This window comes from Macrobrachium nipponense, chromosome 45 (assembly GCF_015104395.2).
Source record: "Macrobrachium nipponense isolate FS-2020 chromosome 45, ASM1510439v2, whole genome shotgun sequence".
NCBI lineage: Eukaryota > Metazoa > Arthropoda > Malacostraca > Decapoda > Palaemonidae > Macrobrachium > Macrobrachium nipponense.
In genome coordinates this window covers 3378808-3398361 of record NC_061105.1, presented here as the reverse complement: position 1 = coordinate 3398361, position 19554 = coordinate 3378808, and the positions used below count along the sequence as shown (strand labels likewise).

The window sequence follows — 19554 nt, the reverse complement described above, 5'->3', positions numbered from 1 at the left end:
TTTAGAGGACATAATTCGGTGTCCTCTAAGCCTTCCGTTCTTGCTAAGAACGAAAACCCGTCTAACCTTGGCCCAGAGGCCTGGAGATCAAGGGGATGGCACAAATTATTGGGCAAGAGCCACAGAGAGTCCTGTGCCCTGTCGGGGCTCTCAAGTTTTATCTTGATAAAACTAAAGAAAGTCAAGGTCATTCGGACAATCTGCGGTGTTCCGTAAAAAGACCAGACTTGCCCATGTCGAAGAACGCCCTGGCGTTATTTTTAAGGAGTCTTTCTAAGAGGCTCATTCGTCATGTTTGAACAAAGATTTGAAACCTTTTAAAGTAAGTGCTCACGAGGTGAGGGCGCGGCCTCGGAAGCATTCAACAGAGCATGACACTCAGTAATATCCTGAGTGCCACGTTTGAGCGAAGCAACTCTGTGTTCGCTTCACACTCCCGACGGGATGTGAAGACGACATATGAGATCTGCGAGTCGCTAGGACCATACATATCCGTAGAAATATATTGGAGGCAGGAAGCAGCACGAATCTATCCTATAGAAAAAGGGATAGGTGTGCTTTTAACTTTGAAGGGTTGGTCGCTTGAGGCGCTTTCCCTTTCGTTAGCCTAGAAGTTATGGGACTAACTTCGATAGGTTAGGTCAGGTGGTGGTTTTAGCTTCGTTGGCCCTCACAGTATGGTCAATAATGGTCTAGTCACATTGTGGTCACGCCCCCGTTGACAGATCATCTAGAGCGCACCAACTACACAGGTCACTACCTTGTTGGCAACTCTAGTAAAGCAAAAGCAGACTTCGGTGACAGTAATCAAGAAGTCAGCTATGCTAACAGGTAAGGAATCAAGATGTCAATCATCTGCACTTGAGGTGTTTCCTAAATCCTTCTATTCTGTCCTTCCCACCTCCAATGGTGGGATTCAGCTATATATATCTGACAGGTAAGTTTCATGAACAAAATGTTATTTGTTATGATACAATAAAGTTTGTTCATACTTACTGGCAGATATATATAATTAAAGTACCCACCCACCTCCCCTCAGGGACAGTGGTATGAAAAATCTGAATAGAAAATGGGAATGATTCCTGATATCCGCCTCCCAGCGGCGGGAATGGGTACTAACCACCTGGCCCGCCCACTGCGTGTGCGGGAGTTTTGAAATTCTGTCGGACGTCGGAGAATACAGCTATATATATCTGCCAGGTAAGTATGAACAAACTTTATTGTATCATAACAATAACATTTTTCCTAACTATACAAACCTGAGGTCCTTTACATATAGTCCCACCTCATGCCACCCCTCACTCTGCAACTTTTTGCATGGGCCTAAAGCAAAAGTGATTCTTCACCTCTCGGGCGCGCGGGCGCGCGCACGATCGGACAAGCAGTTAACTACCGTTCTCCCCTTGTTCGAAGCTTACGACCGTCCCAGCTGCCGCTAGTTACCTTCCTATTGTTAAAGGACCTCAGGTTTGTATAGTTAGGAAAAATGCAATTTTCGACAAATTGTCATTTTGCAACATTTGTCCAGAAGTTCATATCAGTATGATTGTTGCATGGAGCTGATAGGTTTTATCTTAACATTGTTCAGTATAGCATTTTGAATCAGTGGCTTTATTTTTTTGTTTTTTTTGATATGCAAAGGTCTTCAGTCTTACGAAGTATTTTTCACTCAAATTTTTATTAGGATAATTGAAGTCTGATAATTTCTTGTTATGGATTAGGCTGAATGTATTTATGTTACTGGTATCATATAGTATATCAGTTAAGCATAGTATATCAGTAACTGTAGTCCATTCATAGCTAAGCATATGGGCTCCACTGTTGACCTAACTGTGGGTAATTGAAGTGTTTGGTAAATTGATCTTGCTTGCTTTCATTTGACATGGTCAAATTTTTCTCGTTACATGTATTCAGTAGACCCTGAAGGCAAACAAGTTAGTCTCATCTGTGTCAACTCCCAGTGTAATACTAGTTCACATGGTTATGTGATTTTAGCCCCTAGGGACCTGGGTCATTAATAGGTTTTTTTGTTCATGAAACTTACCTGACAGATATATTATAGCTGTATTCTCCGAAGTCCGACAGAATTTCAAAATTCGCGGCACACGCAGTGTGGGCGGCCAGGTGGTAGTACCCATTCCCGCCGCTGGGAGGCGGATATCAGGAACTATTCCCATTTTCTATTCATATTTTTTCTGTCGCCGGTCGTAAACGACGTTTACAGACCTCCGCCTAGGATTTTGAAACTTCATTAGCCGCTTAAGTTATCCTAATTATTCTTTCGATTATTGACTTGGATTTGTGGCTAGGCATACGCTATCGTAAATTTTTCATTGCATTTGATGTCTGAAGCTAGTTAGCCTAGTTTCAGACTTTGTTGTCTGCATGGGGAAAGGTGAAGCTACCGGAACTTTCGGTAGACACTCGCTTAGTATATATGGCGTTTACATGTTTTCTTTGCATAAGTTCAATGTAATTAGTGTAATGTGTGACTGATTACGGAAGAAGTAGGATTCATGTACGCATTTTAGAGCGTGTTAGAATCAGGAGTTTCCTCCACAGTAACAGAAGTTAGAAATAATGAACCTTCTAACCTCCTTTGAGATTTTTATTTTGCCTAACCCTGTGGTATGGCTTACGGGGCCTAGAAGAAGTGTCTGCTAAGAGGATTACATCAAGTAATCTTAGACTTAAGTGCTCGCTCTCCAATCATGTTGTGAAGTGTAGTGCCCCTTGTGTTGTGGAGGGGGCGTCAGATCGGCCCCATAATGCCTCTAGGCCCCCTGGACCTCTGTCGGACTCCCAGGACTCAGGGAGAGGGCATGTCGAAAGCCGCAAGAGGGTTACGGGGGCTCCCCACCGATCTGGCGTCCCTTCGGCAGAACCTGTTGACGCTTCCCAGGCTGCTAAAGATCGTGCACGTGCACGAATCTTGAAGGATTGCTTCTCGTCCTCCGAGGCGTCCTCCCCGCGCAAGGGTTGGAGCTCTCGGAAGGACTCGCGCCCTCTAAGAAGCTTTAGAGAAGAGGACGCTTCACGTCCTCTCTCTCGTTAGGAGGGAACGTCAGATCGGCCCCATAACGCCTCTAGGCCTAGACTTCTGTCGGACTCCCGAGAAAAAACCAAGGAGAGGGCATGTCAAAAGCCGAAGGAGGGTTACGGGTTTTTCAATGCTGATCTGGCTTCCTTTCGGTTCGGAGGGTCCTGTTTGGTTTGCCTTTCCCAGGCTGCCGAAGATCGAGGCACGTGGCACGAATCTTCAAGGGTTGTTTCTCGTCCTCCGAGGCATCCTCCCACACAGGGGTTGGGGCTCTCGGAAGGACTCGCGCCCCCTAAAGAAGCTTTAGAGAAGAGGACGCTTCACGTCCTCTCTCTCGTCACGAGAGGATGAGGGAGTAAAGAGACCAACATTTACCCTTTTCGAAGAATGCACTGGCTCTTTTCCTAAGGGACATATTAGGGAGGCTCATTCATCTTGCCAGAAGAGTGATTTGAGCCTCCTGCGAGTGAACGCTCATTTATACATCATGTATACATTATTAAGGAGGCTCATTCATCTTGCCAGAAGAGTGATTTGAGCCTCCTGCGAGTGAACGCTCATGAAGTTAGAGCTGTTTCAACCTCGCTAGCATTCCAAAAGAATTTGGTAATCAAGGACATTCTAGATTCCACCTTTTGGAGGAGCAACTCAGTATTCGTCTCCTCTCCTCATGGCGCTCCGTATACGTTATGTAACGTTCGCTTTGCTTCGAAAAAGCAAGCTGATAAGTTTGACGTCCGGCAAGCTGCTTTACACAGTCAAACAACTTATGTCTCTGGTTCGGCATAACAAGGGCAATTTAGACGTGAGGTAGCTTTTGGAGGTGCTCGACGTCCTATAAGTTGAGACATTCTACAGACGCTCGGCAAGCACCTTGCGAGGGTGTCTTTCGGACGCTCGGCGTTCCTTTGCTGTAGTGCGTTTCTGGAGATGTTCTTTTGCATTACTAAGACGCAAGTTGTTGCACAGGCGGCCACTGTCTTTGTAAGAAGGTATGAAGGTCTTTAAGGCCCGTCTTGAAGACGAAAAGCCATACGTCTTCCTTTAGTGTTCACACACTTCAGGAGCAGCGTGCGGCTCTCCATGGAGACTCGCATGAGGACGTCCCTTGAAAATATTCAACGTCATACGCAAAACGCGGTTCGTCATAACATTGAGATGTTGGCAAGGTCGCTCGCCAGGACGCCTCTTGGCGGGTACTTGCATTGGCATCAGGGCGCTCAACGAGTTCCTCTCTGAAACGTCGTTCAGAAGACTTGGTGTTCTCTGCTCAGACACGCTCTTAGATACGCCAGGACGTTTTTTGAGGACGCTTTCCAGGACGCTTTTGTGCACATTCGCCAGGACGCTTCGGTGGAAGCTCGGCAGGACGCTTTGCGAGAGAAAAGACTTGTAGAAGGCGTTTTATTTGCTGTTCAGGACGTTTCTTTAGGACGCTTGACGCTATAAACGCTCGTCAAGAGGAGGTTTTTTTCAGGGGACTCTCCACAGGACATTCCTTTACAGAAATTTTTTAAAAAGGATCGGAGTTAGCGGGAGAGAACATACCCGAATTTTTTCTTCGATCCCTCTCCTCTCATCGATTTCTCTGAGAATCGGAAGATTATATACTCGGATTCCTGGGTGACTTTCGGTCATGTTAAAGGGTTTTTTTTCCCCTATTAGCAAAGTGCTAATAGTTTTGTCTAGTAAGGACGTTTTCCCATTGTCAAGATACTAAACGTTTTGTCATTTAAGTGGGGGACCCCTCATAAATGGGGTAGTTCTCATTGACATAGATTTTAACGTTTTTATCGTTTAAGCGGATAAACTCATTAACAAATTTAGGAAGAGCTCTCATTCATTTTCGAGGCTCATCGGGGAGTAAGAAAAAGACTTGTAGACTAGATCCAGGAAGTCTTATGTCCAATATCATAAGAACATTGAGCGGTCCTTTTCGATCCTCGGTTCTCTCTTGATGATCTCTATTCGAATATTACTCCTCTTGGCAAAGAGTCTTGGCAAAGAGTCAAGGAGTTCTTTTAAAAAGTCTCATTCATTAGAACGTGGACAGTCGTTTTCCTTTCTTTCTCTCTTCCTCGTCGAGGAAAGATGTAGTAGAGAATTCGATGTTCAAATTACTACAATACTTACGTTGTTTATCTTTGCGTCATTTTGCTAACGCATGGGTCAAGTCATATACGCATATAGTATTTACCTCTGCGGATAGAAGCCCGAAAGAACTGTTGTTCTAATGTATTTATTTGACACTCCCTTCAACCTTCCAAGAGTTTTCGGAGTAAGAATAACTATTCAGGTATTGTTAACGACAAAACCAACTCAGATTCTGTATTTAGCGAATTTTGTTTCGTTTTAAATATGCCTGCTTGAGAGTTTCCTTTTTTGCTCGATAATTTCATACCTATCCCTTCGTAAAAGGAGTAGCTGGCAACTCAGGCAGATAGTGCGAGACGATGAACAAGGCTGCTGTTACTGTGATCTACGCAGTACCGGCTAGCTCGGTGTCATGCGCGTTTGGTTGCGTCTCTCTGCCCTACAATCATGGATTTTAGCCTCGGGTTGAGGAAATTTCTAGTAATCATGAATGAAAAGGCCTTCCGTTTACTTAGAAAATTTCAACAAGATATCTCTTATACTTGTTCGGTGCGGGTTACCGCCACGGTAAACAGAATTCTGTTTACGAATCTACCGCGGCATAGCACTATAATAATGCTCTCCTGCTTATGCAAAGCGCAGCCTTATTTAGGGAAGGAAGCAGGCTGAGTGAGGGAATGGATGAGTTTGCTGGGGACCATTTCCTCGCTGGAGAAGCTTGTTTTCCCTGAATAAACAGCAATTCAGACCTCTACAATTTTTCCTCACGAAGAAATTGGAATAACATCAAAGATCTTGTAATAATTCTAATTTTCTCTCAACGGCTTGAGGATCACCTCGGGTGATAGCGAGAGGGTGCCAGACATCCGAACAGAGGAACAGATGTTCTGGCACATTGTCTGAAAGAATTGGAAGCCAAATTGGTCGGTCTCTCCAGTTCCTCGAAGACGGGTCGAGTTTGGATCGAGTGGCCCAAATCATCTCGGATAATTTCTCAGCTCTTTCATAGCTCAAGAAGAGAGAATTGGCTATGGGCTTGGGCACGGAACGTAACGATCCTCAAGAGGTTCGTTAAACTAGTGCACGTCCGTGCGGGTCTTCTCGATCGAAGGCAACAACTACTGACGTCTGAGTAATCCTCACTTAGAAGTATTTCGAAAGTGAGGAGAGACTGAGGGCGTCCTTTCGTTAAGTTTTTCGTAATATTGAAGACGAAGGAGCTTCCTCTTAAGTTGTTCCCTTATTCATGATCCTAGAGGATTAGCTTTAGTCGCCACATGTTGGCCTCTAAGAGGTTGGATTCACAGAGGTCAGGTATTCAGAGAATTGTCCAAAGACCCTTCCCGAGAGAATCGGTGTAATCTAACATCGTCACTTAGTGAAGTATCTAATATCTCTCCTCTCTGAGTCTGAAGGCGTTCAGACTATCGAGAAGCGATAAGATCTTCAAGATTAATGGCAGTCTCTTGGCCAAGGCAAAGCAGTGCTGCCTATTTTCAGTGTTCAATCGGAGCGGGCCGTTTCTGGATAGTGAAGGGAAATGACTGTTCCTCCAACTCGACCTCTGTGAATTTCTTTATGGTTCTATCTTTCCGTATGAAGTATGAGATAAGATAGAAGTCCTAACTATTGTAGAATATGCAAATATGTTGTTGACGGCCTCTAGGCTCAGAGATTCGGTTCTGTCAAACAACAAAGCTTCACGATCTTTGAGGTCTGGGGAGATCTTGAAATTCTCTGGATCGCAGGTTCTGGCATGGAACTTAGACGTAGTCTGAGTTTCTGATGCCAAAAGCATTTCGAATCTATCCTTTCTGCAAACTTAATACACGTGACCAGAAAGGCTAACATTCTAACCGCTCTAGCCACGGCAAAGAGGGTTAGTGAGCTTTTAGCCATCATCAGAGGTTTTAGCTTAAAGACATAATGCGGTCTGTCCTCTAAGCCTTCCGTTCTTGATAAGAACGAAAACCTGTCTAACCCTTGACCCGAAGGCTTGGAGACCAAGGGTATGGCACAAATTATTGGGCAAAGGCATTAGAGAGTCCTGTGCCCTGTCGGGTCTCTCAAGTTTTATCTTTATAAAACTATAGAAAGTCGAGGTCAACGGACAATCTGCGGTGTTCCGTAAAAGACCAGACTGGTTCATGTCCAAGAACACCCTGGCATTATAGTCAAGGAGTTCTTTTAAGAAGTCTCATTCATTATGTTTGCATAAAGATTTGAGATTTTTTCTTAATATGAATGCTCAAGAGGTGAGGGCGCGGCCTCGGAAGCATTTCAACAGAGCAGACACTCAGTAACATCTGAGTGCCACGCTTTAGCGAAGCAACTCTGTGTTCGCTTCACACTCCCGACGGGATGTGAAGACGACATTTGAGATCTGTAAGTCGCTAGGACCATACTATACCGTAGATATATTATTGGGGGCAGCAAGCAACACGAATCCTATCCTATAGAAAAGGGATAGGTGTGCTTTTAACTTTGAAGGGTTGGTCGCTTGAGGCGCGTTCCTTTTCTTTAGCCTAGAAGTTATGGAACTAACTTTGATAGGTTAGGTCAGGTGGTGGTTTTAGCTTCGGTGCCCTCAGAAGTATGGTCATATGGTCTAGTCACATTGTGGTCACGCCCCCGTTGACAGATCATCTAGAGCGCACCAGCATTACAGGTCTCTACCTCGCTGGCAACTCTAGTAACGCAGAAGCAGACTTTGGTGACAGTAATCACGAAGTCGGCTATGCTAACAGGTGAGGAACCAAGATGTATATCATCTACTTAATTTAGTTTCCCAAAAATCCTATTCTGTCTCTTCCCACCATCCGAAGGTGGGATTCAGCTATATATATATCTGTCAGGTAAGTTTCATGAACAAAATGTTATTGTTATAATACAATTAAGTTTGTTCATACTTACCTGGCAGATATATATATAGCTGTATTCTCCGAAGTCCGACAGAATTTCAAAATTCGCGGCACACGCAGTGGGCGGCCAGGTGGTAGTACCCATTCCCGCCGCTGGGAGGCGGATATCAGGAACTATTCCCATTTTCTATTCATATTTTATCAGTGCCACTGTCTCCTGAGGGGAGGTGGGTGGGCACTTTAATTATATATATCTGCCAGGTAAGTATGAACAAACTTAATTGTATTATAACAATAACATTTTAATACAGTATGATTAGGCATGAAGACTTACCTCCCTTCAATTTTTCCTCTCAGGTGCGTGATCTGGTTCCTGAGAGTCAGGCGTACATGGATCTGTTGGCATTTGAGCGAAAGTTAGATGCTACGATCATGAGGAAGAGACTAGACATCCAGGTTTGTTGACTGTTTTTTTTTTAATTCTTTCAAAGTTGTCAACATGGGGCACTGGGTTTCTGAAATCAAAGTAAATTTATAATGTATCTTTTGAAAGATTTTGTTTTTATCTAAGCAGGTAAATTTAACAAAAGCACTTAAGAAATGGTAATCAAGTCTGTCTATTTAACTTTTTCAACAGGAAGCCCTGAAAAGACCAATGAAAGTCAAGAAAAAGCTCCGAATATTCATTTCCAACACCTTTTATCCAGCGCGAGCAGAAGGCACTGAAGGAGACGATGCCTCGGTGGCCTCGTGGGAACTGCGTGTAGAAGGAAGACTGTTGGAAGATCACAAGGTGATTTAGATTTTGCCTTTTGCCTTGATTTTACCAGATTAGATTTCTTTGCCGCGCAAGGGTGTCCTTTGTAGTGGGTTAGTGCCATCGAGGTGCATTACTGAAGGTTTTTTCAGCATCCCTTTGTTTTGTTGCTGCAACCCCTTTCATTCCTTTTACTGTTCCTCCATTCATTTTCTTCCTTCCATCTTTACACCCTTTCCTAACTATGTATTGTTTAATAGCGCAACTGCAAGGGTTTCCTCCTGTTACACCTTTAAAATGTTACACCTTTAAATAGGTCGCAGTGCTTGGCCTTTGGCCTAAATTTTATAGTATTCCTTTTCATCCCACAATAAGGACAACTTTTGCATTAGAGACATAGTAGTATTCCTTACTTATTCACCCCTTTTCCAACCCAGCTCACTGAGCGACTCCCCTCTTTTCAGAATGATCCGAGCAAGTTGAAGCGGAAGTTTTCGTCCTTTTTCAAGTCGCTGGTCATCGAACTAGATAAAGACTTGTATGGGCCAGACAACCACCTGGTGGAGTGGCATCGAACTACAACTACTCAAGAAACTGATGGTTTTCAGGTACTGTTCTCTTCATTAAGGTGGTGTGTTTTTCCTCAGTTTTTTTATGGAAGCCAGTGGTTTTTGTTTTCTTTTGTTGAAGACTTACTTATTAACTTTGGAAAATGAAGACAAAAGTGTTTCTATGAAAAGCAGTCTTTCAGGGAAATAAATCCAGCTGTAATAATTGATTTTAACTTCTGTTGCAAAAGTGGCATGTTGAATTTTGTCATTTTGTTGATATATTCAATTGACTGGAGATGCTCACATGAATGAATCTCAGTACCTTGAATTAACGTTTAGATTCATTACAGCCTTTGAGTCGTAGTGAAAGGTTCATCAATCCAGCCACACTGGAATTTAAGCTAAATGACTTCGTATGCCCCAGCACCCGGCCTCTGGTCTAAATTGTATGTTCCATTCCGTTCTTTTCTCTTCACAGGTTAAACGCCCTGGGGACAAGAATGTCCGTTGCACAATTTTGCTATTGCTTGATTACCAGCCGCACCAGTTCAAATTAGACCCAAGGTTAGCTCGTCTCTTGGGCGTTCACACACAGACGAGGCCCGTAATAATAACGGCGTTGTGGCAGTACATCAAAACGCACAAATTGCAAGATGCTCACGAGAGGGAGTATATCAACTGCGATAAATACTTAGAACAGGTGGGTGTTGCTTTTTCAGTGTATGCTGGAAAAGTACCTGTGGTTACTTAAATGGCTGAAATAATTATTGGCCCACACCCCCTAGCTTGGTCTTTGATTATCTAAAGGATTCAATTGATTGTAGATTCTAATGAATGGTTATATTTTATAGAAGTGTTGCTTTTTTAATTTAATGAGTACAGACTTGCTGTGGCTGGAAGAGTCAGGGAGATGTGTTTCCCAGTATAGCTGGAAACTAACATGGGGTGTCAGCAATGGAGATGATTTAGACATGGGGTGAACAACAGTAACTCAGAAAAGTAGTAGCTATGTAGTTGGGATGAGAATGGCCCCTTAGAAATCATGAAGAGGGAACAAAGATGAAGACTAGTGAAGTTTGAAATTCAGTCAGAACTATACAAGATCAGGAGAAATCAGAGAGAGAAGTACATATTCCTATGATGCATACATTCCCTCTAGGGGGTAGTGCCCTCAGTCCACCTCACATAGTACACTGTAGACATTATGTACAAATTTGTCAAGACATTGAGAAAAAAGTATATAGAATTAGTGGTTGGAGTCACTTCTGTTGCATTATTGCAAAAGTATGACTTTTCAGATTTTTGGTGTTCCGAGGATGAAGTTTGCTGAAATTCCTGGTCGGTTAAGTCAGCTCCTATTTCCCCCTGATCCAATCATCATTAACCACACTATATCTGTCGAAGGTGCAGACCAGAAAAAAACATCCTGCTACGACATTGATGTGGAAGTTGACGATAATTTGAAGGTAAGAGAAAACTTTTATGAAAAGGTTCATGGGTGTAGCTTTTCCTCATAATATTTACATCGTACGGTACATTTACTACTTTGGTAGAGCAGTTCAAGTACAGCATGGTATAAAGCCCACTAGTTTAGTTCGCACAAACTAGAGTTCATCTATTTTAGGTTGTTCAATGATTTTCTTATGAATACTTGAAGATATTTAATGACAGTAACCATCTGCAGTTCAAAGTTTGCGTGGAGAGTTGTTCTACAGAGGGTATAGCCCTCTTATCTTTTTTTAATTAATTTTCGTTTTGATTATCATCAACAGACACAGATGAATAATTTCCTGCTGAGTACGAACAGCCAACAGGATATCCAGACGTTGGACACCAAAATTCATGAAACTGTTGAGACAATCAACTCTCTGAAAACTAATAGGGAATTCTACCTGTCCTTTGCCAAAGATCCCCAGCAGTTTATACAGAAGTGGCTCATATCACAGGTAAGTTTCACAGCCTTTTGCTTTCCTTAGGAGAGTAGTACCAGTCAGTGCACCTCATAGGGTTCACTGAAGGCATTACTTGAAGGTGCTTTGCAGCATCTTTCCAGTAGCTTTCCAGTCCCTAGCTGCAACCTCTTTTGCTCCTTTTGCTGTACTTCCACTCATATTCTCTTTCTTCCATCTTACTTTCTACCCTTAATGAACAATTGTTTCATGGTACAACTGCAAGATTTTCTGCCTATGAAACCTTGAGAACCTTTGTACATTCCCCATCCTGCTGATGTATGGTATTTGTTGCAGATTTATACATGTATTTGCTATCATGAAAATAGTGAGGTTCATTCTTGTATAATTCCTAATACTTGTATTCTGTGCACCTTCAGGTTTAACAAATGCAACTAAAACGGGGGCATAAAAAAAAATCGATCAGGCAAATTTACTTCTTTAATGAATTTATGTCTGTAACAGTTATCAAATTAGAGTATGACATAAAATTGTTCATAGTCTAAGGACAAGAACCACTTTTTTACATGTGCTGTAGTTTTAATTCTTGGTCAAATTCTAAATACTATTATTTGTAGCTGTTGAGGTGTCTTACTAGTCCAATATGAGTGTAATTGCAGTAGTGTCTCCTGTGTTTCCATTAAGTTAGAAAGGTATATTACAGCATTTGTTCTTTACAGAACCGTGATTTGAAGACGATGACGGACGTTGTTGGCAACCCAGAGGAAGAAAGAAGAGCTCAGTACTACTATCAACCTTGGACACACGAAGCCGTCAATCGTTACTTCTATTCCAAGATTCAGCAGAAACGAGCAGAACTGGAACAGGCTTTAGGAATCAGAAACACTTAGATATTTCCCATTGGGCTTCAAATGTTTGTTGCCAGTTTTACTTTTCTATTTTTGTTTTGTGGATAGGGAACTGCTAGGCCAATCTTGCCCCATAGGGACGGGTAACCCGGCAATTTTGCAGTTTCTCAGGAGCAAGAGTGAAGACAAATGTCTAAAGTCATTTTTGCCTTGAAAGATGAAGAGTATGCCAAGCATAGTCACATACCAGAGAAATGATGTACAGTACCTGAAAGTTTGACTATTCACGTTGTAAAATTCATAACTTGGAAAAATGATGTCAGTAGTTTTATCAGAATATTTCCTGCCTGTTTATACTTTTTAATGTTTATTTAATTTTTGTATCACCTTTGCTGTATGATATTGGTATTACAGATACAGATAATGGTTTTGTGATGGCTGAATGATTTAAGATCTTGACCAGAATTGGCCGTTCACAAAAAAAATCACAAACCTTTACTGCTAATGGAAGTGTGTTCCCTCGTTTCATATCATTGAAATATGAATGGCTTTTGTAAATACAAGTATTCCAAACCTTCTCCCAGTATTTAGATTCAGAGATGGTAACATCTTTTAATGGGTATTTTTGTTTGTCATCGTACATGATAACTCAACTATTGTAAATATAGATATAACAAATCATCAACACATGTCTGTTGAGTAGTTCTTTGTCAGAAGCACTGCAACCAGTTTACTTAGTAAGTTCATTGATCTTTCAGGACAAGAATTCATTTATGCTGGAGACCTTTTTAGAACTATTGGCTTGCTAGCTCCTGGTGTTATGAACTTCTGTTGCTTCAAAGTGATTACTATTGGCAAAGGAAGTTTTTTTGAGAGAAAAATGGAAAACAGAAAGTTGAGTAAACAATTTTGCACTTGGGAGATCTGATAGATATCCATTGTTTCCACAAGATAAATTGTGAGCTTACTTCAGTAGATTGAAAATCTGTAAGTATAAAAGGGATGACACATTGGTCGTACGTTTATTTTGTACTTGTGACAAAAGTCATATGATTAGCGTTTTAAGTCTCATATGTAGTGTAGCTGTATTTTGAAATTAAAATAAATATTTTTTTCTTTGAATGTTCGTGTGAAATTATTACCCAGAGAGGATGAGAAAATAAATTAGATCATTGAATTTCATCTGCCGTTTTCCAATGTTTTTGGAAGTGGGTAAGTCCCCTGCAACATCTTTCATTCCTTTTGCCAAATCCCCTTTACATTATTATTCTTCCATCTTACTGATAATTTCCCTTTCAGTGCTGAAAGACCTTGTAGGTCCCAGTGCATGGCCTTTAGGCTGAATTTTTTATTCTAATTCTGAGGAGCTGTGCAGGTCCTTGAGCGTATTTTATTATTATTCTTTGGGAGGTGAGCCTTATGTACAAGTCTCGGAGGCCATTGACATGATATTAATGTTTCTAAAGAATATGGTGTTCATTTGAGAGATGTAATAGAAGATAATGGGAAATGAAGAAAGAGGAGATCCGTTATTAGGAAAACATAAATTAAGAAATAAATGAAAATGTAGGTATTAACATACAAGGAGAATAATGAAAAGGGTAGTAATGGTTGGCATCTTTGCTTGAAAATGTATGAAAGGATTATTGAGCATCCTTTGTGGAATTGAGGAATGAAAGTTGGATGAAAATAGATGATATACGTAAATTCCGATATAGATGAAGTGAGTAAACAATAAAACTGAAGGTGTGCAACTTGCATCTTAGGAGACTTTGGTCACCAAAGGCAGGTGAGTACAAATGTGTAAAAATCAAAGAACAGACCCAGAGCGATATGGCAGTGTAGGCATTAAGAAACTTTGGCCTCTCTCTGGCCCATACCTGCAACTTCTTTCATTCCTTTTACTCTGCCTCCATTCATATTCTTTTCCTTCATACTTACCACCCTTGCTTGGCAATTGCTTCATAGTATAACTGCAAGGTTTTCCTCCTGTTTCTTCAATTAAACCTCTTGCTCCCAATTTTCTTTACAATGCCAAATAACTTCATAGGTCCCAACCCTTGGCTTCTAACCTAAATTGTTCTGTCTATTAGAGGAATATGACAAGGAACAGGTAGGTCTACTCATATGAAGAGATGGCCCTTAATATCCTAGAAGCACCAGTGCCCTGAAAGATGAAAGTCAGTGGTAGGTCTTAGAAACAGTTCCAGTTGTATTTGAGATATAGTATACTGTAAGTGCAGAGTTGTGGATAAAGAAACTGGATATGAATGTAGCTGGAGTTACTTCTGAAAAGTGAAGAGATTAACGGAAGATGAGAGATAGTAACTTGGTGTGGGAACGTATGAAAGCATTGTTGGACCAACACTCCTTTGAGGAGTATGAACACAAATGAAAAGGATGCTGCCAAGATTAACTGCAATTAGCAAGTGTAAGGCTCCTTTAACCTCAAAATAGAATTTTAAAAAAGCATAACTGAATTTCATTAGTTATTAACGCACAGGACGATTTGTGCCTGTTATTACCAGGTGCCAAATTATCCAATCCTGTCCCCAGAATTTTGGTTTACTTCCGGCATACCTGGTATGATAAGTATGGCGTATTTACGCAAAGTGGAAGTTGGTGTCTGTGTGTGTGGTTATTGAACCGAGAGGAATAATTTTCTCTCATTTTTTCCTGAACGTGAACTTCCTCGGCGCATGCGCTTTAATAACCCACAATTTTCCCGCTCTACGCCGCCCGAATATCTTTCCAACTTTAATCCCATTTCATCTATTGACTGGATGCCTTTTAACAGCAAGCAGGCGTCGCAAAAGCTGTGATTATCATCGACGGTGACTTGATTAACTAATTACAGCTGTTTGTGTGCAAACTGGGTCTGGAAAATGTACAAAATATATCGGAATTTGGGAACGACACTGTTGGTGATTGGATTTTTTGTAGCCATGTTTGTTGGTCTAAAGGTAAGGATACTCGTTAGGTTCAAGATACGCTTACAACGTTAGAGACAGATTCGTAATGTTCAAGATCTCCGTGGGGGAATAGTGTCGTGTTACGTTACTCTGATGCATTTGATGTTACGTTAAGTCTGGATGACGTTAGTAAAACAGTCTTTGTACGAAGTTTGTCCGTAGATTTTGTTAACGTAAATTTTGTAATGTCACTTTTTTTCTTCAAAACTTACTTTATTTAAGGAGGACGTATGTAAAAATGACAAAGATTTAATCATTTTCTATCAATCTACCCATGTATGTCGAGAATTCATCAATTTATCCATCTGTCTGTCCAGAATATTTGGTAAACTTTGCAATGACGACAACCACGACCTCTCTCTCTCTCTCTCTCTTGAGAGTCGAGATTTCAACTTATTCCATGAGACCCATTTGTTCTCTACTAAGTACGTTCCTAGAGGTCAGTCAACTGTAGGAGGTTGCAGCACTGATCAGAGAGAGAATAAAAAAATATATATAGACTACACCAGACCTAAAATTCCTTCTTCTTTTCCTCCTTTGTAGAAATATCAAGAAGAGGTTATTTTCCTTTCATTATTAAATGGACCACTGTCACCCACGGATCCCAGACTGATTTCTTACTTGAGATCTAAGTGAGTATAGATATTTTTTCAAGTTCGTTCTGGTGTATATTTGAGAGTCCCAAATTAGACTTGCCCGGTGGCAAATCCCTGAGATGTATGCTATAGTAGATTCACATCAACCGTGCTTCTGGTGTCTAGGCCAGTCCCTTATGACGCTCCTGATTGACTGTTGATAAGTCAATCACAGGGCTGGAAACTCAGTCTCTCTCTCGAGAGTTCACATAGGCAGATGTATGTTCCACCTCTCCTGGGGGATACTTTTGAAAGACATATCCCTCAGGAGAGGTGGAACATACATCCTGTCACTGTGAACTTTCGAGAGAGACAGAGTTTCCAGCCCTGTGATGGCTTATCAACAGCCAATCAGGAGCGTCGTAAGGGACTGGGCTAGACGTTGGATGCACGGTTGGCGTGAATTCACTATGGTATTGCACCAGCCCTGTGACACTAGTAATTTAGGTGTGGGAAACAAAATGAGATTATTTTCAAAAAAATTCTATGGTTAGTTTTCACTTACTTGGGGAGTAAGCATTCAAACTTGTTGTTCTTATTGGGTTGGAGGGCCGGTAGGTAAGCCCAAAAGGGTCTGAAAAAGGCATTTTAAGTGAGTTAAAGATACAGGAATTTTAGGATATGATATTTATGATTTATTTATTAGAATGAAAATGTCAAAAATAAATAATGTGCATGTTAAACAGTACATAAACAATTATTTCTAATAAAACATAGTGTATTTATTTTCTTTTTCATTGTTGAAACAAGGCTCTGTTTGACCATAGATTTGATCATACTTTAAATAAGTTACGTTAGGAATATGTGAAGGGAAAATCTTGCAAACGTCATCAGTAAGCTGGAGGTCGGATCATGCCTTGTTTCAGGGAAAATTCCCGGTACTCGCTTACATCTCGGGGGAAACTGCCACTGGTGGGTCCTCGATTTTGTCAGTCGTGGTTTATAGTCTTAGAGACTTTTTTCAGTCTTTTCTATTTTTATATGAAATTTTTATTAGAAAGTCAGATTCAAGTCCACTCAGTTTGTTCACCCGTTACCACTTAGTGGTTATGATATTTATCTCGATAGCTAGAGGGTAGTATGGTTCGATTCCCAGTCGAGATGTGGGTAATTTAGCCCTGTTAGTCAAATCTTGTGGTGTCAGTTGAATACCTCTTCTTCTTCTTTATTTTAGTAGGAGATCTAGCTTATTTTACTGGAGTCAATGTACACCCCTGCAAAATACATAGATTAGTCATGCTAACTTTTATTTGAGGAGGAATATTACAATTAATTGCTGAACTGTTTTCATCTTCTTCTTCTTCCCAAAAAGCGTATTGATCGGCCAGGGCTCAGGAAACTACAACCTGAAGATGTTCGATGCAACGAATCCCGCCAACGTAGGGTACAACCAGTACCTAACCCATCCCGTCGGCTTCCCTCCTCTTCAGAGAATCCTGAAGGATCTCTTCGACGACCGTCCTCCGGGATTCTTCGTCGAGGCGGGCGCCCTTGACGGCGAGTACCTCTCGAACACGCTCTACCTCGAGAGGGCCAAAGGTTGGGAGGGTATCTTAGTAGAGCCTGATGGGAAAATGTTCGCTCACTTGCTCCGCAAGAATCGGAGGGCCATGGCTGCCAACTGCTGTTTGTCTACGAGGCCTTACCCTGTATTGGTGAGTATGTGGTGGTGCTGTTGGTAGCACTGAGTGAACGTTAATTGGATTATAAGTGTAGCTTTTATAAGTTCCAGATGCGTTTTTCGGGTGTGTATATATATATAATATATATATATATATATATATATATATATATATATATAAGCAAGCGAATACCACGGGAAAATGATAGTCAGAAATCCAAGCGCTTTCGTCTTTATTCAGACATCGTCAAGGAGCTACTAAAGTACAATTGGAGAGGAAGGCCTCAGGTACAAACAAGATCAGGAATACCAGATGGTTAATTATCAAAAGGGTAAAAATTAAAAGGGTTAATCCAGGATTATCGGATATCACACGGTCACAAACTTAAACAGATTCTGACCCTAACCGAAATTACAAAGTATCTTTACAGTCCAAAACATGTAAAAACTGAATATATTAATTTTGTTGCTTATATTTATCTACAATTTTTTTAATTATGAAAGCATCAAGTTTAAATAAACCAAGACTTAAATTTAGAACATTTCTATTATTTGACTTGATAAAACAAGATTCAATGATATTCCTTTTAACTGTGTCATTACATGGGACTAAGGCTCTTGCTTGACTCCAGTTAATAGGATGGTCTAAATCTCTCATATGTACAAATAATGCATTCGATATTTGCCCAGTTCTCACAGAATATTGATGTTGCTTGAGACGCTGTGAAAGAGATTTGCCGGTCTGTCCGTAATATACTTTATCACACCTTTTTTGCAAGAATTTCATATATGCAGCCTGGAAGATCTTTAGGAGAATTTTTGATTACTAAACTCTTGACATTAATATTACTGAAAACAAAACATTTATGTTAAAAAGCTTTAAAATTCTAGGAATATCTAAAAACCTTTCATTATAAGGTAATTTTAGAATGTTATGCTTACTAAATTCAAGTTTGTCATTAGTTGAATAAAATGTTTTTCTAGCTCTTTTCCATGCCACATCTACAAAAGTCCTTGGGTATTTAAGTTTCAATGCAATATCATAAATAGTTTTAATTTCAGCGTCAATAAACTGCGGGCTACAGACACGTAAAGCCCTTAGGAACTTCCCAGAAAAAACAGAGAATTTAACATTTTGATGGTGATTGGAGTAGTAATGAACAAAAGAGGCAATATTAGTTGATTTTCGAAAGACTGAAAAGGTGAAATTTCTATCATTTCTATGGACAGTTACATCAAGAAAATCAAATTACAATTTCTTTCTTCCTCTACAGTGAATTTTATAGAAGGGACTAATTATTGAGATTATTAAAGGAATTCCTGGAGGTTTTCGTGAACTGGCCAAATACAGAAGATATCATCCACGTTTCTAAACCAAATAACTTTTTGGGGCAAAATTCTTGGTAAGAGTTTTGTCTCAAAAAATTCCATGTAAATATTGCTAAGGACAGGAGATAAGGGATTACCCATAGCCATGCCAAACTTTTGTACAAAAAATTCCCCAATGAAACAAAATTTACTATCTTTGATACATAACCTTATGAGACTAATGAGATTTGCTACACTTAAGGGAATGTCATGACGCTCTAATTCCTCTTCCAAATATTCAAGTAAGTCATCTACAGGCACTTTTGTAAATAAAGAGACAACATCAAAACTAACCATATTAAAATCATAATTCAAATTTAAACTATTCAATTTGTTTATAAAATCAACATTATTTTTAACATTCGTGTTAGAAATATTTCCTACCATGTAATGACACAGTTAAAAGGAATATCATTGAATCTTGTTTTATCAAGTCAAATAATAGAAATGTTCTAAATTTAAGTCTTGGTTTATTTAAACTTGATGCTTTCATAATTAAAAAAATTGTAGATAAATATAAGCAACAAAATTAATATATTCAGTTTTTACATGTTTTGGACTGTAAAGATACTTTGTAATTTCGGTTAGGGTCAGAATCTGTTTAAGTTTGTGACCGTGTGATATCCGATAATCCTGGATTATCCCTTTTAATTTTTACCCTTTTGATAATTAACCATCTGGTATTCCTGATCTTGTTTGTACCTGAGGCCTTCCTCTCCAATTGTACTTTAGTAGCTCCTTGACGATGTCTGAATAAAGACGAAAGCGCTTGGATTTCTGACTATCATTTTCCCGTGGTATTCGCTTATTTATGAAGTCACGTGCATCTACTGTGATTTTTAAGCAGTATATATATATTTATATATATATATTATACTATATATATATATATATATA

At 40.2% G+C, this 19554-nt stretch overlaps 2 protein-coding genes across 3 annotated transcripts in view; both read left to right on the top strand.

Annotated features, from left to right (window-relative positions):
• LOC135214289 (brahma-associated protein of 60 kDa-like) overlaps positions 1-13183 on the top strand; it is a 28588-nt gene extending 15405 nt beyond the window's left edge. For both annotated transcript variants that reach the window (XM_064248419.1, XM_064248418.1), the window contains exons 4-10: positions 8353-8451; positions 8633-8788; positions 9217-9360; positions 9782-10003; positions 10602-10769; positions 11076-11249; positions 11933-13183. In XM_064248419.1, the coding sequence (XP_064104489.1) occupies positions 8353-8451; positions 8633-8788; positions 9217-9360; positions 9782-10003; positions 10602-10769; positions 11076-11249; positions 11933-12103 (1134 nt within the window). In that variant the 3' untranslated portion in view covers positions 12104-13183. The remainder of the gene's footprint in view (positions 1-8352; positions 8452-8632; positions 8789-9216; positions 9361-9781; positions 10004-10601; positions 10770-11075; positions 11250-11932) is intronic.
• Positions 13184-15006: 1823 nt separating this feature from the next.
• LOC135214059 (uncharacterized) overlaps positions 15007-19554 on the top strand; it is a 7276-nt gene continuing 2728 nt past the window's right edge. The window contains exons 1-3 of the mRNA XM_064248172.1: positions 15007-15024; positions 15577-15665; positions 16981-17323. Coding sequence (XP_064104242.1) covers positions 15007-15024; positions 15577-15665; positions 16981-17323 — 450 coding nt within the window. The remainder of the gene's footprint in view (positions 15025-15576; positions 15666-16980; positions 17324-19554) is intronic.